This window comes from Astyanax mexicanus, chromosome 16, assembly GCF_023375975.1.
Source record: "Astyanax mexicanus isolate ESR-SI-001 chromosome 16, AstMex3_surface, whole genome shotgun sequence".
NCBI lineage: Eukaryota > Metazoa > Chordata > Actinopteri > Characiformes > Acestrorhamphidae > Astyanax > Astyanax mexicanus.
The window spans coordinates 21,105,390-21,121,442 of record NC_064423.1 but is presented as its reverse complement, the minus strand read 5'-3'; the positions used below and the strand labels follow the sequence as shown (position 1 = coordinate 21,121,442).

The following is a 16,053-nucleotide window of genomic DNA, read 5'->3' as shown; positions in this document are numbered from 1 at the left end:
CCTCTGTACAGGAGCAGTACCAGTTCCTCTACGCAGCTCTGGAGGCGGCGTTCCCAGTGCAGAATGGCGAGGTGAAGAAGGAGACGGCCTCTCCTGACACTGTGCAGATCATCAACGAAGAGACGGCACTGATCAGTGCTGCCACTGAAGACCAAGAGGGGGCAGCAAGCAGCCAGCCAGCACAACAGCAGGCAGATGCAGGGGTCAGTGGTGCTAGTGTAGCCAATGGAGACACTGGGGCCAATAAGGATACTGGGGCAAACAAGGATACTGAGGCAAATAAGGAAACTGAGGCAAACAAGGATACTGAGGCAAAAAAGGATACTGGGGCTAATGAGGCAAGTGAGTCTAGCGAGCAGACAGAGAAACCTCCCAGTGAAAATGCCACCAACGGTCCTACTGTTACTGTAGAAGTCTAAACTGTGCAAATCACACTTATTCATATCATACTCATCAAATTACAGTTTCAAAACAAAACAAGGCTGTAAATGTGTGTGTAAAATTAAATGTAAAATGGAAATTCCTGATTTTTTTATGTTTTACATAATGAAATTGTGTGCTTGTAAATATAACATTACAGGTCATTCATGTGAAATGCTCTGTTTTAGAGAAGACTAAACACATTTTTCACCAAGACAGTGATTAAAACTAATCCAAAGCATTCCATTCTTCTAAACATCACAATAATGCACAATGATAATTTTGAAATATGCTTTAATTTCGTAATTTCGCTTTAAATACAGACATTTTACACCACATTTAAATCACCAAATTTAAATCCTCCTAATCACATTTATATTTTCTTTCATCAGTATGTTCATTATTATCTGTCAGTTACATTGTATAAACATTAGGGAGTGAACAAGTCTGAGAACAAACTGATAATCATTTTTTGGAGACACAAGGATCTCTTGGCCATATAAATGCATTGCATTTCACTTATTCTACTTTAAGCCTTTTACAATTGTATTCATATTCTTTACTTTACATTTATGTGTGCAGAGCCAGTACACAGAGGAGTGCGGTAAACAAAAAAATGACAGCTGAACCCATTCATTCTACTGTTGATATGGTTTACTTACTTCTCAACCTGAATTTCTCTGAATTTAAGATTCCGCTTTTTTCATAAACATAAGGAACAGAGTTGCTGTTTTATAGTATCCTCAACAAATATTTTAGTCCACTTGCTTTCAGCGTGAACCAGCTGTGTGTGTAAAAATGTGCTTCATTTTTTGATTCTCTCAGTTTTTAAACGTTTAAATCTGTGTGAATGTAATGTAAATTTAGAGTTTGCTTATATTCATTGTAATATTTCGTAACCAAATTTAAGTTATAAAGTGCAAAATGATGGAATGTATTTTAGAGCCGATTTCGATTACTAAAGACAGCAATTACTTTGCACTACATTGTTGTCTTGAAACATTCAAACTATATTTTCTACAGTTATAAAAGGACTTGATGCATCATTTGTATTGCTCTATAATAGACTTATTTAGCTATGTAAAAGTGAAAACCTGTCAAAATAAAATGCTGGATTTTAAACCAGATCAGTGTGGTTGTGTGACTGTGTGAAGCAGGTGGAGGAGTTCCTAAAACTTAAATGGGTTTTTGGGTCATATAGCTTTACTATCTTTGTAACAGATGTGCCAAAGCGGGTCATCTCTTCTCATCTACTATAACAGCCAGCCATTCCAGGTGCAGAACCTCATATCACCCCAGAACCTACTAGTGTAAATGCTTCTATTTAACATTTTATTGTAAGTTGCTGATGATTTGAATAGTGCTGAAGCATTCTGAGGCAGTTCTTTTTCATCTACTGGCAGCAAAACAGTGATAGATCATGCTGCTACCACCACCATGCTTAACAGTTGCTACAGTGTTCTTAATGAATGGGTTTAATTTCTTCACTTTACTACTTCAAACATCTTTGTCTCATCTGACTATAACATGTATTTACTCACTTCTCTTCATAACTAACTTCTGTTTCAGACGCAGCTTTTATGTTAGTGCACAGAAGCTGCTATCTGTAGTCAGTCATCATCACTAAAATAAGGTTAAGAGGCTTCAGTTGTGGCATAACTAAAGACTTGCTGGAATTTTTAGAGCCACTGAATTAATTATCTAAGTGGATGTATTTATATTTTTAAACATTTACAGAACAAGTCAAAAGTTTGAACACACCTTAAATTACCTTTACTACCTTTAAATGTTTTCTACTTGTAGATTAATAATAAAGTCGTTCAAACTATAAAGAAAAACATATGTCATTGTTTTTTAAACAAAACAGTGTTAAACAAACCAGAATATGTTTTATATTTTAGAGTTTTTAAATTAGAACCTATTGTTAAGATGACAGTTTCGCGCATCTTGGCTGGATTTTCTCAGTCAGCTATATGAGGTAGGGTAACCTGGAATGGATTTCAGTTAACAGCTGTGTTGAACTTGTCAAAAGTTTTTTTTTTATTTATTTATTTCTTGCTCTCTTAAAGTGTTTGAGAGCATCAGTTGTAAAGTTGTGAAGAGGTAGAGTTGGTATATAGTGAAAAGCTCTATTTAAGTAAATGTTATAATCCATATTATGGCACTACTTAACTATGTAAAGAAATAAATAACGAAGTGAAATGAAATCAATCCAAAAAAAATCGCAAGAACTTTGAAAGTATCCTTAAGTGTTGCAACTGCATAGACTTTATGATGAAACTGGCACTCATCAGTCTGCCTCTGGAAAGGAAGAGCAAGAGTTTCCTCTATTGCACAGGATAAGTTCAAGAACGCAGGATGAGGCAAGGACTACTTAACTAAGTAAAGAAAAATATAAATTTAAGAAATTAAGTTCAGCCAATCCGAAACATTTCAAACATCAAGAATAAAGTATTGCCCAGTGCAATCGCAAAGACCATCAAAAACTTTATGATAAAACTGGCAGGAAGAGCAAGAGTCACCTCTGTTGCACAGGATAAGTTAATACGAGCTTTAGAAACTGCAAGTTAACAGCACCACTGATAAGGGCACCTAAATGTTTCTTTACAGAGTATTTTGGTTGTTTAACACGTTTAAGTCACTACATGAATCCTTATGAGTTCTTTCATAGTCTGAATGACATCAGTATTCATTTACAATGTAGGAAACAAAATAAAACAAGGAAAACATTGAATGAGAAGCTGTGTCCAAATGTTTGACTGATACTATATACTGTGGCGACCAGGGCCACCGCTCTGCATACGCAGACAACGCAGCCAGCGTTAGGCCTCAACCATTTTGCAGTTGCAGGGAGCCAAATTGACTGAGAATGAAATGTGTTGAAATTATGACATTATTAAATTTAAAACCCAATGTGAATTATTTATGATACGCTCATCTTTTTTGTCTTTAAACATTGCATGGGGCACCTACTCTACTACTTAAAAGCGGAACGTTATTATTTTTGTGCATAATATAATGCCCCCACCCCTATTGCCTGAAATGGCACGGCTCGGTTTGCTCTGTTGGTTGTTGCCAGATGTGACATTTTCCAGTCAAATAAATAATCAAAAAATGCATGGAGGCGCTAAATCTTGCGCATGTTTAACCATTTTTAAAGTGTATGTGGCCATTCTATACAAAAACTTGTCCAGTGCAATATTTGTGTAAGTTAAAAACTTAAAATAAAATAAACAAATAGGATGAAAAATCGTAACTTATCTGGCAACCTTAGTCCTAACTAAAGTAGCAACGCTACTTGAGTTTGGCAGGAGACAAGTTCACCGCGCGAAGTTGCTACTAAATGGTAATTCAACTATGAAGCGACGGTTTGAGTCTGGAGCTGAGAAGAAGAAAAAGAAGCAGAAAGATGAGGCCCATGCATCCCTTTCTGGTGAGTAACTTCGATGATAAAGGTTTAAATAGTTTTGATTACTTCATGTTCAGTGGTGTTGCCTGAGCTAGTTACGTTGGCTTTGCTGATTTGGTAGCTTTAAACGCTTAACTAGAAACTAATCTGGGTATTGCAAGGCACGTGGCACATTTGCAAATAGTAGTAGTGTAGTTTGAAGATTTTTAGTGACTTTAATAAAAAATTAATAAACAGAGTAGCCTACTTATTGACTAATGCCGTCAGTGCATCTAAATGGTCTGTATGACAGCAGGATCAGACAGCTCTATAGATTTTGACAGGCTGATATAAATACACCACGAATATAAACGATAATTTCATAACCTTTAAGGCTGGCTTGTGTAAATGACGTGTCCACTGCTTAAAATAGACATGCATTGTTTCATTTATTATTTATACATTATAAATAGTACTCTTGTGCTGTTCTTCACTGTTATTGGCCTTGCTTATCCCTGACCAGTTATGCTTAGGGCCTCCAAAACCTTAGCAGCGGCCCTGGTGGCGACTGTTAAGTAGAAAAGTGAGAAATCCTGTGTGTGTGTGTGCGAGAAGGAGGGGTATGATGGCACAGTGTCTCCACAATCCTAGTGTGCACTGCTGGCCCCTCTATAAGATGCTATGCTGGTGCTGTTGTGACTGATTTTGGCTGATATATTGATATTCATTCATAGTGATATATTGTGCTGTATTTGGTGGAACCTTCCTCTTGCATGCCACAATATATAAACTTGATTGACTCCAGAAAGGCCCCCAAAATTCTTCTAAACTCTTCTATTAAAAATGGTTAGTACACTTATTTTCCATAGAAAATGAACAGCCCAAATAAAATAACTGAAAATCCAAAAATGGCAATTTCTGAACACAACTTCAGGTCAAATTGTATGGCCTTAGTTCTTCTAATACACTGTAAGCCTGGATAAGTAAAATTTACTTACAAATTTTAGGAAACCGGTTGCCTTAGGAAAGTTAAATAATGAAAACTTAAGTTAGCATAACTTAGAACATCAAGTTATTACAACTAAAGGTTTTATTAAACTTTTTTATTTTTGTTATAGTGTAAGACTGGATAAGTTGAGTTTACTTAACTTTTTTTGCTCAAATATTTTAAGTAATGGGGGATGAAAACATAAATTTAAACATCAAGTTATTTTTATTTAACCTGGTAATGAGCAGATGAGTCCAGTTAGGTGTTGGAGCAAAAACACATCATTGTGTACAGTGTGTGCTCTCAGTAGAGGGCAGTGTAATCCTTTTACTGTCTCTACTGACAAACCCTGTGTCCAAACCCCTTACAATGAATGCATTCAGCTACTCAGCTACTTTACTGAAGTTGCTTGTTTAATCTCTGTAAAAAAGTACTGCCAATAGAATAGGTCTCTCTGGAGCAGGTAAATAAACATGAAGTAAATAAACTATTGACACCAATTGCCTAATTCTAGTGATGGGCTAGAGGGATATAAAGCTCCCCAGTATTGAGCTGTGGATCAGTGGAACTGAGTTCTCTGGAATGTTGGTGCATGCTCCTGTTCATTGTGTAATTGTGTGATCATTAAATGACAAGAATGTTCTTGTCATCTAATGCAATCAAATCATCTCAGCAATGCTCTGAAAATGTAGTATAAAGCATTGGACAGTAGTAGAGACAGTTGCTTTGATAAAAGCTGGAAAAAGTATTTCTTTTTTATATCAGTGATTAAAATAAATAAATAAATAAATAAATAAATAAATGAGGAGGTGTCCCAACACTTTTGTCTTAGCTGTTTTTGTATATCCTGTAGCTTTCTTAAAAATAATAAAATACACCCTGTGCATGAGCTTCTTTATTTATTTATCCTGATCAAAAATAAGCTAAAAAATGTATTAATTAAAAAAATATGTATTACACTATTTAAATAAACACATATATATAGGCCTATCATGACAATTACTGTATATTATCAACTTATGGTTAAACAGAGTTCAGCATCGCCCATTATTTTCTCATAGCAAGAAGAAATATGATATGTTGGCTTTGTTTAAAATTTTATTTACATTTTCAACATGGGATATATAAACATATACAGCTCTAGAAAAAATAAATGTCCACTTAAAAATGGTGAGTTTCTTTGATTTGACAAAATTGAAAACCTCTGGAATATAATCAAGAGGAAGATGGATGATCACAAGCCATCAAACCAAGCTGAACTGCTTGAATTTTTGAGTGGCATAAATTGATTCAAAATCAGTGTGTAAGACTGGTGGAGGAGAACATGCCAAGATGCTTAAAAACTTTGATTAAAAACAGGGTTATTCCAACAAAGATTGATTTCTTGAATATTAAAACTACATGAATATGAACTTGTTTTCTTTGCATTATTTGACGTCTAAAAGCTCAATATTTTTACTTGGAATTGAAAAGAAATTATGTCCTTTAATGTTGTCTGTAAACCAATACCTATAAATTGCAAAATCTGAGAAACATAATAATTAATGTCTCTTTAAAAGTGTGTAACTACATTAATAAGCTATTTTATTTGCGTTATATCAATGGAATAAATTATTATATTAAAATTATATATTTAATTGGAATTATTTATTAAATCGTCTAAATAAAGGGGTCTATCTTCATACACCCCTTTTTTGTTAAACTGTATCTATTATATGTTCATCATAAAAGAAGGGAATAATAAATAATAAAAAAGTGCAATACACTGAACAAGCATTAGATGGAGTCCAAGACCAAGAAACATCACCCAAACACCCCCACCCTCAACCCAGTCCATACAAGCTCCAATGTTCAAAATGTGCTTTATTCGGTAAGGATGCTCCCTAATCAAGAAGATGAGCTCATTAAATGTCAGACTACTGGTAATGTGTATATAAATGATAAAGAAAATGTGGAAATAATGAGTTTTTTCTTTATTACAGTCATTCTCACCGCCCTCATCATATATTTCTGCACCTCAGCTCTCAGTCACATCAGCACGTGTGATCTATAACCTATATTCTGAAGCTCTTCCTAAAAGCTGTTTATAAAATAAAAGTTTTTTTATCTGCTTGTACACTATTTGTACAGCATGGAATGTTTTCAGGTCATAAAAGGAAATCTCTTACTGCTACTTGTTCTGCTTTTATTTTTCAAAAGCGTGAAATAAAATATAAAAGTGCACTCCTGTTATAGTTAATTGTATTAAAACTTTTTTTTATTAAATTATTGATTTGATTTATTCATTCATATGCTTTTATGCTGAAAGAGAAAGCATGGCCTGATAATGGCATAATAAAAATGATGATGACGTTATTATTATTATTATTATTATTATTATTATTATTATTATTATTATTATTATTATTATTATTATTATTATTATTACAGACAGCATTACAGCAGCAGCTGCAGTGTATGTTGTTTGGAACTGTTTTTTATAAAAACAGTAATTTCACCAATTTTCTAGATAAGTTTAAGCTGTAAGTGTAAACACTGTTTTACAGTGTTTATGTGCTTAACGGGTGAAACTGATCTCCTATATAAAAATAAAATTGGTCACATTTTATTTATTCATTTATATTCTTTTTTTGTTTGTTTGTTTGTTTTACTATTTTTTAGCACCCAGTCTGGTGGAGTGGTAAATGCAGAATGCTATAAGGCAAAATATCCAATTTATTTTTTCTTTTTATGGGTCACTATAGTATTATTAGCTAAGTTATTAATAGAATTGCACTAATCATTTATGTAGTAAATAAAACTAAAGCAATATTTATGCAGTAGAGGTTATTTACTGTCCTAAGAGAAATTCTGCTTTAGTTTCATATGCAAATATATATATAGAGATATATATAGAGAAATATATATATTTCTCTAGTTAAAAAAATCTAGAAATTAAAATATGAATTGAACATGTACTATATATATGGTATAATATAGTACACAGCTCATAGTTTAGTGATGTGTAGTGTACCTTAGACAAGTAGGCCTGTCTCAAACTAGTTCTCCACCTTCAGTTATCGAATTTGTTGAAGTTTAAATAGACTCTTATTATTTATTATTTATTTTTGACATATTGTTGTCGAAATACTACTACTACTACTATTATTATTATTAGTAGTAGTATTAATTAAAAATTAAATTATTGTTTCTTTCATTATTTTTTATGTTGTATAGTTACAGCAGTATATAAGACTTACTGTAACAATCTAGAGTTCGATTTTATAAGTAGGTGGTTTTATTAGTTGCCACATAGAAAGCATACAAAGTAGCCAAAAACACCAATACTTAAAAAAAAACAAACTATATAATAACAAAAACAATAGAGAATACAGATAACAAACGATACCAGAAACACAGCAGGTCAAACAAACCATGACACAGAACAAAGAAAAACATGGGGTAAATATACAAAGACAAGGAACACCTGGGGAAGATAACAAGGGGGCTGGGTTACAAATGAGACACAGATGGGAAGACTAACGACAAGGCGGGTCAAAGGTGGAGTCATTTTTTTGACACTAATTTAATTAACTGGTAACTGACCAGAGGAGGATGGGTTCCCCCTGTAAGCTTCAATTTATCCCATGTTTATTCCTTTCAGCTCTGAGGGAGTTTTTCCTCCTCTTTGTCACCTTTTCATATTTTATTTGTCGTTTTATGCTTTATGTAAAGCTGTTTTGCGACGACATCAGATGTAAAAAAAAAAAGCTCTGTATAAATAAATTTGTTTAGATTGTTTGATTATAGAATAAACCCAAAGTTAAGCAAGCCAGTGATTCTGTAATTGGATCTCAAGAACCCCAGGAAAGTCCAAGTTAACAAATAAAACATGTTTGCTGAGGACTGGTTGCTTTAAACTGCGTTAAACAATCCCGGTGGTCTGTGGTTGTGATCCCTGGTTCCTATTATACAGTGTAAAAATATCAGGGGGGGTGTGTAGGGGGTGTAGGGTGTATCTTTACAATGCTTAATCTTACATTATCTTATATCATATTATATATTATTATATTATATATAATATATAATCTTATATTATATCATAATAAATATTCATATTTTACAAAACTAGTGAAATTCCCCCTTTAAAACATATTGACAAATATAAATATACTATGGACTAATATATCTTACATATGCTGATATTTGATAGTATAATATTGCGTTTTTTTATCTTGTACATGTAACACTCTAAACTAAGGGAAATTCCCCTTTAATAAATCGTTATTATCTGTGCATGTGTGCAGGAGCATTTGCATTCAGCTGCCACATGTAACTCCACCCAGCATACAATTATCATTGTATCATCTTTCTCTGCAACCTTTTGTGTCAAATACAGGCTCTCATACGAAGCCGCAGTGGGTGTGGCATATTTTTACACTTTTATAGCTCCACAAACACATAAATAAGCACTGATACACAGTTACGCGCAGCAGAGCGCTACGCATGCCTTACCCCTATATAACACAGAGTACGTATGTGGCAGGGTTTATCCACAGTGGCTCTGTGTAATTAGGGTTAGTGCTTTGGGAGGGGTTTACTGAGCCAGTGCTGAGCACCTCCAGCTCAGAGCTAACTTTATCCATAGAGAATCTGAGCTTGAATCATTTTTTTTAGTGCAAGTAAGCTTTTAGATCGCTCTGTTTCAGTGGGATGTATTATTATACACTCGTCAAAAACGTAGTCGCAAAAATAGATTTTGCAAGATTTTGCAGCAGTGGTGGAGTGTTGGTAGCATGATAGATGTTCAATAGCATCCCACACATTTTCAATCAGGGATACTGCAGATCTGGTGATGTAGCTTTAGCATGTGTCTTACCCTGCGTTCAGAGTATGGAAGCTCATTCCCACCACCTAAAAAAAAATTCAGAACATTTTTTTATTTTTATTAAGTAAACTGCTAACTCAATATTTTGACATAATAAGTCTTTATTTTGAGATAGAGGTTGAGTGTAATTACATTTCATTGCGGAATTAATATCACTCTACTGTGAGCATTGTGATTTGCTTTTAAACATGCAATCTCACACAGTGGAATACAATGCAGTTGAGCTGATTGCATTTTAAGTGATATATTGCGACAAATTCAGTGATTTTGAAAATCGAATCCTGTTCATGTAGTTTGCCATCGGCTAACGGAGCCCTGAGAGAGCACAATTGGCCTTGCTCTCTCTGGGTGAGTAGGTGGCGCTTTCTCTCCCCACATCACTCCAAAGGGTGATGTCAATCAGCACAAGGCGTCTGTGAGCTGATGTATCAGAACCGAGTCGCTGCGCTTTCCTCTGAGTGCACTGTGATGCTACACAGCAATGCTGCATCAGCAGCAGCTAAAAAAGAGGCGGTGGCTGACTTCACATGTATCGGCATGTGCTAGTCTTCACCCTCCTTGTGTTGGAGAACCACTTGTGATAGGGGGAGTCCTAATAAGTGTTTTTTTTTTTAAATAATTGGCCTTGTAAATTGGCAAGAAAATAGGAAAAAAAAAATTGCTGTCCAATGAAAAACACTTATCTCCAAAACAGCAACTTTACAGGAGAGAGAAAAAACCTTTTAAACTTTCAATGGAATCAATGTAAAAAGAGTTTCTATTGGTCCGTTCATCCAGAAATTTTGGCACAGTGTAAGGAACAGTTTGTATGTAAATGTATGTAAAATGTAAATTCTTTTGTATTGTTTTTCAATAAAGAGATTAAGTGCATCAAAATGTAATGTACTAGTGGTTTTGCATTCACTGTTAAAAAAAGTGCAAAAAAAACCCTGTAATTTTCCAGCAGCAGGGAACGCCAAAAAATGTCTATTAAAAAAAACCCAGAAACATACTGTCACATTTAAAACAGATATAAACCGTAAAAAAAAATATTGTTTTTACTATCATTAACAACTATTACTGTCAATTCACAGAAACTTATCCTATAATTACATGAAATCTTTTACTTTCCACAGATTTTAATTTGTAAAAAAGTGTCATACACTCCTATTAAAACAGAGTTTTAACATCATTTTACAAGAACTTGTCATATAATTACATGAAATCTTTCACTTTTAACATATTTTAGTTCTTAAAAAAGTGTCCTACACTCCTTATAAAAAATAGAAATATTTCCCTTTATTTGGCAAAATAAATTACAAAAAAAGCATTTGTTTTTCAATTTGGCACTAATTCTTCTCCATATACAGCTACATATTGATACTCCTGGCATGCTGAGCTACACATGCATTACACACTACTTCTGTAGGTATAATCAAGGGTTGTTGTTTATTATTCTACTTCCTGGTAGCTTTTATCATACTTTTGAATAGCATAGCAATCTGACACAGTTTTCTGGGTGCTACTATTTTAGCAATTATTTCTTGGACGATGAGTGTTTCTAGTATTGACCAGCCCTGGAAGTCTCCACCCTTTTTTAGCGTAAACATAAAACCACACAGAGCCGAAACCCCTCCACTCTACAGAGACGCTGTGTGGTCGGAGCCGAGAGAGAGCAGGAAAGTCTCAGGTGAAGTATGATTGAGATTTATACACTACAGTTGGCAAAAGCATGGCGTCTGATTGCCAGGCAGACAGGCTAGCTTGTACATATACACACTCACACTCGCACACACACACATATATGCACCCATATATCAAAGCCGCACATTCCTGTGGGTCCTGCACTGCAGGCCTGGGGATTGCAGTGGCATACTATAGCCAGTTGTCTCCTTTCACAGCGCAGGCTTTAAATGGCCTTAATAGAAATTCCCCCCAAAAGGCCGCTGACGCCCCGTTCTCACTCACAGAGAAAGTACGAGCGGGCCTGCTGTCATTTCACGTCTCTCGCAAAATGAGTAACGTCTCACGTGACTCGCTGTGACGGCCCAGACGGAGCATTATCATGCTAAGAGAGGCTTTTTTTCACAGCTCCCCACACAAAGAGATTACATATCTCATACAAAAGATGTCTTCAGCTGGGACAAAAACCCACACAGTGCAGGGCTCAGGCTCCGTGCCCTCATACAGTCATGTTTTGTCTGTATTGCTTCACACAGCTGGCCAATCTGCATCTCCTTTCTGGATTTCCTCTCTCTCTCTCTCTCTCTCTCTCTCTCTCCCTCTATAGCTTGCTCTCAGTTTCTCTTTTATTAACACACACATACACACACATCCTGCATTTTGGTCGTTTATAAAGCAGTGGTTTATTTGGAATCTGGCTTGGTGAAGTGTAGGCTATGCATGGCCCGAGGCCTACAGCTTTCAACAGAATTAGCTGCTGTATTGATTTTACATACATTAATTTCTCGGGTTGAAGCCTCTGTTCATTAGCGCTGGATAAACACAACTACTGCCTTATGCCTTATTCTTCTACACCATGCTGTTCATCATGTAAGCTACCGCTAATGGCCAGAGGTGGCTAAAATAGCATAAACATAACATATTCCCTGCAAATGTTGTTAAAGCTTGGTGGACATGGTGAAGTAAAGATAAACTGTGTGTATCTTTGTGTATCTTTATTATTTTACTGACATACAGCTCTGGAAAAAATTAAGAGACAACTTCAGTTTCTGAATCAGTTTCTCTGATTTTGCTATTTATATGTATATGTTTGAATGAAATAAACATTGTTGTTTTATTCTATAAACTACGGACAACATTTCTCCCAAATTCCGGAGCTTTCAGACCTCAAATAATGCAAAGTTATAATAATATAATAAAAAAATAAAGTTTTAAGAGTTCAGAAATCAATATTTGGTGCAATAACTCTGTTTTTAATCACAGTTGTCTTGCATCTTGGCATGTTCTCCTCCACCAGTCTTACACACTGCTTTTGATAACTTTACGCCACTTCTGGTGCAAAAATTCAAGCAGTTCAGCTTGGTTTAATAATCATCTTCTTGAATATATTCCAGAGGTTTTTAATTTGGTAAAATCATGGAAACTCATAATTTATATTTACTCATAAAGTGGTCTCTTGTCCATTTTGGTGACTTTTCACTCCTTTGAACCTTAAAATTTTAAAACTACATTTAAAAAATAAAACAAGATTTCAAATATCTTATATTTTACTTTGCTAAAATATCTAAAATCTTTATGTAAAATCTTAAAAAGTAAAAGTTATTACTTTTGGCTTATATAAGCATAAAAACATAACATGTCAACTTATATGTGAATCTGTGTTTAAAGCATGTTTTATTGAACTTAAACTAACTAATCACAATCAGCCGCTGTGAATAGAGACTGTACCATAATGCACCTTTTAATAGTACTCTTTTAGATATTCAGTGCAGAATCTGAATACAAATAAATCTTAAAATGAATCTTAAAATCCTAAAACCTATATTTTTTTTAATGGTCAGTTGGTTCTACCTAATGGAAATGGTCTGCCTTAAGTGTTTTCTGCTCATAATTTTTTTTTTGTAAATCATAATAATAAGGTCAGACTAATTAATGTTATCAATCTATTAAAAGATAAACACAAAAAAGTGACGCTAGTCTTTTCACCCACAATAAGTGCAGTGGTTATGCGTTCAGTAGTATTCCTGAGTGGCGAGTGGACAAAATAAATGGCATCAATGTGCTTCTGCTGCCATTACTGCAACATATAGTATTTTTATTCTTAAAACTGTGTGAGTGTTTCAATGTCACATGTATCTGGCCTTTTTTTTTTTTACAAGTATCTAAGATTAAATGAATAAATGAAAGTTGTTGAATTTCTGGACATTTCATTCACTAAGTTGTGACAGTGCTCTCTCTGACTGACTGATCACTGCAACACTTTACCTGGGGAATTTATACATTAACTCAAGAACTCAAGAACAAGATTTAGATACTTCACCCAACACTGTGAAAAGCAGGCCAAAACTACTTAACTCATACTGCATCACAGCAGTGGAACTGCATTCAGCCTCTATCAGCACAGGAACTGAACTGAAAGAGCTGAATGTTCTTCTCTGTTTGATGTACTCTTGATCTAAAATAAAATGCTAAACCTCAAATGTCAAAGGTGTAATGAACCATGAAGCACCAGTGTAACAGAATAAAACCCTTAGCATCCAAATGTTAACAGCTGAGATGTAATTGAGTAATACCCATAATAATGTATAACCCTTTACTCATAAATGTACTCGAGTAAAAGCAGAAGTATTAGCATTTATACATTTTCAGAAACATACCTGTCAGGAAGTGGACCAGATCATACTCCAGGTAAAGTACTGTGAAAAAATGAAGTGACTGAAAGTGCAAAAGTAACAACTCAAAATATAACTCAGGTAATTTTATTACTGAGTAATTTCTAAAGTCTAAATCTTTTAGTATAGAACTGAAGTTTTGTGTTCTATGTTCTTCTCTTTTTGAGGCATGAAATGTTAAACCTCAAATGTCAGAGGCGTGATGAACAGCAAAGTGGTACAGATGTGGTTAACCTGCGCCTAACAGAATGAAAACAAACACAAAATAGGAACTAAATGTTAATAACTAAAGTCTAAATGAATAACTCTGCTTGCAGTGATACTCAAGTCTTAATAGGTGGCTTTAGTAACTTACTTTAGTAACTTGCCAAGAAACTGCAGTAAAAATGCTTAGTACAGTTCTAGCTAACAGCATAGAAATGAATGTGTTTGGATATAACTAAGCTAAGCTCTAAGTGTGCTAGATAACATTTCTGGAGAACAGCAGCAAAAACAGTTAAATTAAAATACACTGTGAATGATGACACAAAGTGTCAAACATAAACTGTGGACAAATTTATTTACACTAATTTAGGATTTTTTGACTTTTATGAATTTATATACTGTTAACAGGATTCAAGCTCTCTTGCTAAATATACATTTGTATATTGTATATTTGTATATTCATGCTGTGCTACCAACCTGCTGAAATAGAAACTCTGATTGGTTCTGTCTCTGAGTTTTATTCTCTGTTGTCCAACCCCCTGCTAAAATGAAGATTTCTAATTGGTTCTGTCTTTGAGTTTGATTCTCTGTTGTCCCACCCCTGCTGAAATAGAGATTCTGATTGGTTCTGTCTCTGAGTTTGATTCTCTGTTGTCCCACCTCCAGTCGAAATAGAGATTTTGGTTCTGCTGATTTTTATGCACCAGTGGTTTGTGATATGCCCCAGTACACAGAAAAAAAGCCCCATTATGCCAAAGATTAAAATGTGCAGCCCATTTTAAGCACTGCATGTACCCTATTATGCACAAATTTACTTGTGTAAAAGTTCAAGTGTTAGCTATTGAACATTGCCATTAGAGTTACTATGAGAACATACTGTATAATCGAGCATATAAACTGTTACTACCCACAAACGGCTCATATTAGACGAGCGTTTTGCTGAGCTCCACCACAGACGTTCAGAACGACATACTAACTCCACTGTCTGACATTGTGAATATTAAAATATATATATACAAAAATTAGGATAAATTAATAAACACAAGTTTGAAAGGGTTCCAAATGATCTATCAATGCAGAAACACCACATATATTTATTTTCTTAATCAAAAGCACCACAGTTCGTCCACACAATGGCTTTCTGATTCAGCTGCAGTGAATGGTACATGGTACTAGACTAATTCATGATTGTATGTATGGTGAATGGGTGTGCCTGGCAGGCTGACTGTCCTAAATAACTGTGACGCTCTATTGCACGCCTCATTGTTGCGCGATAACACAGCGCCGGGACAACTGCCGCCTCCACCCCCTAAAACACCAATCAGATTCCACCTAGCCAGAATATAATTCCCCATGTAGGGTCCATTTATGAGGCATTATGGGAGCACTTTAAAATCTCATTAGACGGTACAGCTGCACTTCGATACTGCATGCTGATTTTAGCATTTTTATTAATTCTGCTGGGTACCACGCAGCCCCCCTCCTCCAGTGCACCGTGAGACGAGCCTCATTCTGCTCGTTTTAATGGAGCTAATTCTAAACTGAGTCAAAAGCTTAGATGCTTGCTGATTGCATAATGCTCCCTACAAAAGAGCGAGCGAACACAGATACAGAGGCCAATTTTTTAAATACGCCAAGATACTGTACATCCAAGGGAGCACATTCAAAAATAAGCCATTCTGTGACAGTAAATCATTTGATTTTTATAATTTTCTTTTACTAAGCCAGGTTTCATATGTAAATAGTGATTAAAAAGAAAAGTTTGCTTATTTAATTTATATTAATATTTTTATAAGATTTTAATTTAAAAAAAGTATTTGCAACATTCATTCATAAATAGTATTGGACCTCC

At 34.7% G+C, this 16,053-nt stretch overlaps 1 protein-coding gene across 2 annotated transcripts in view; it reads left to right on the top strand.

The window, feature by feature from the left end:
- ptprc (protein tyrosine phosphatase receptor type C) overlaps positions 1–1,545 on the top strand; it is a 39,549-nt gene extending 38,004 nt beyond the window's left edge. For both annotated transcript variants that reach the window (XM_049465985.1, XM_049465986.1), the window contains one exon: positions 12–1,545. In XM_049465985.1, coding sequence (XP_049321942.1) covers positions 12–419 — 408 coding nt within the window. In that variant the 3' untranslated portion in view covers positions 420–1,545. The remainder of the gene's footprint in view (positions 1–11) is intronic.
- Positions 1,546–16,053: the final 14,508 nt, after the last annotated feature.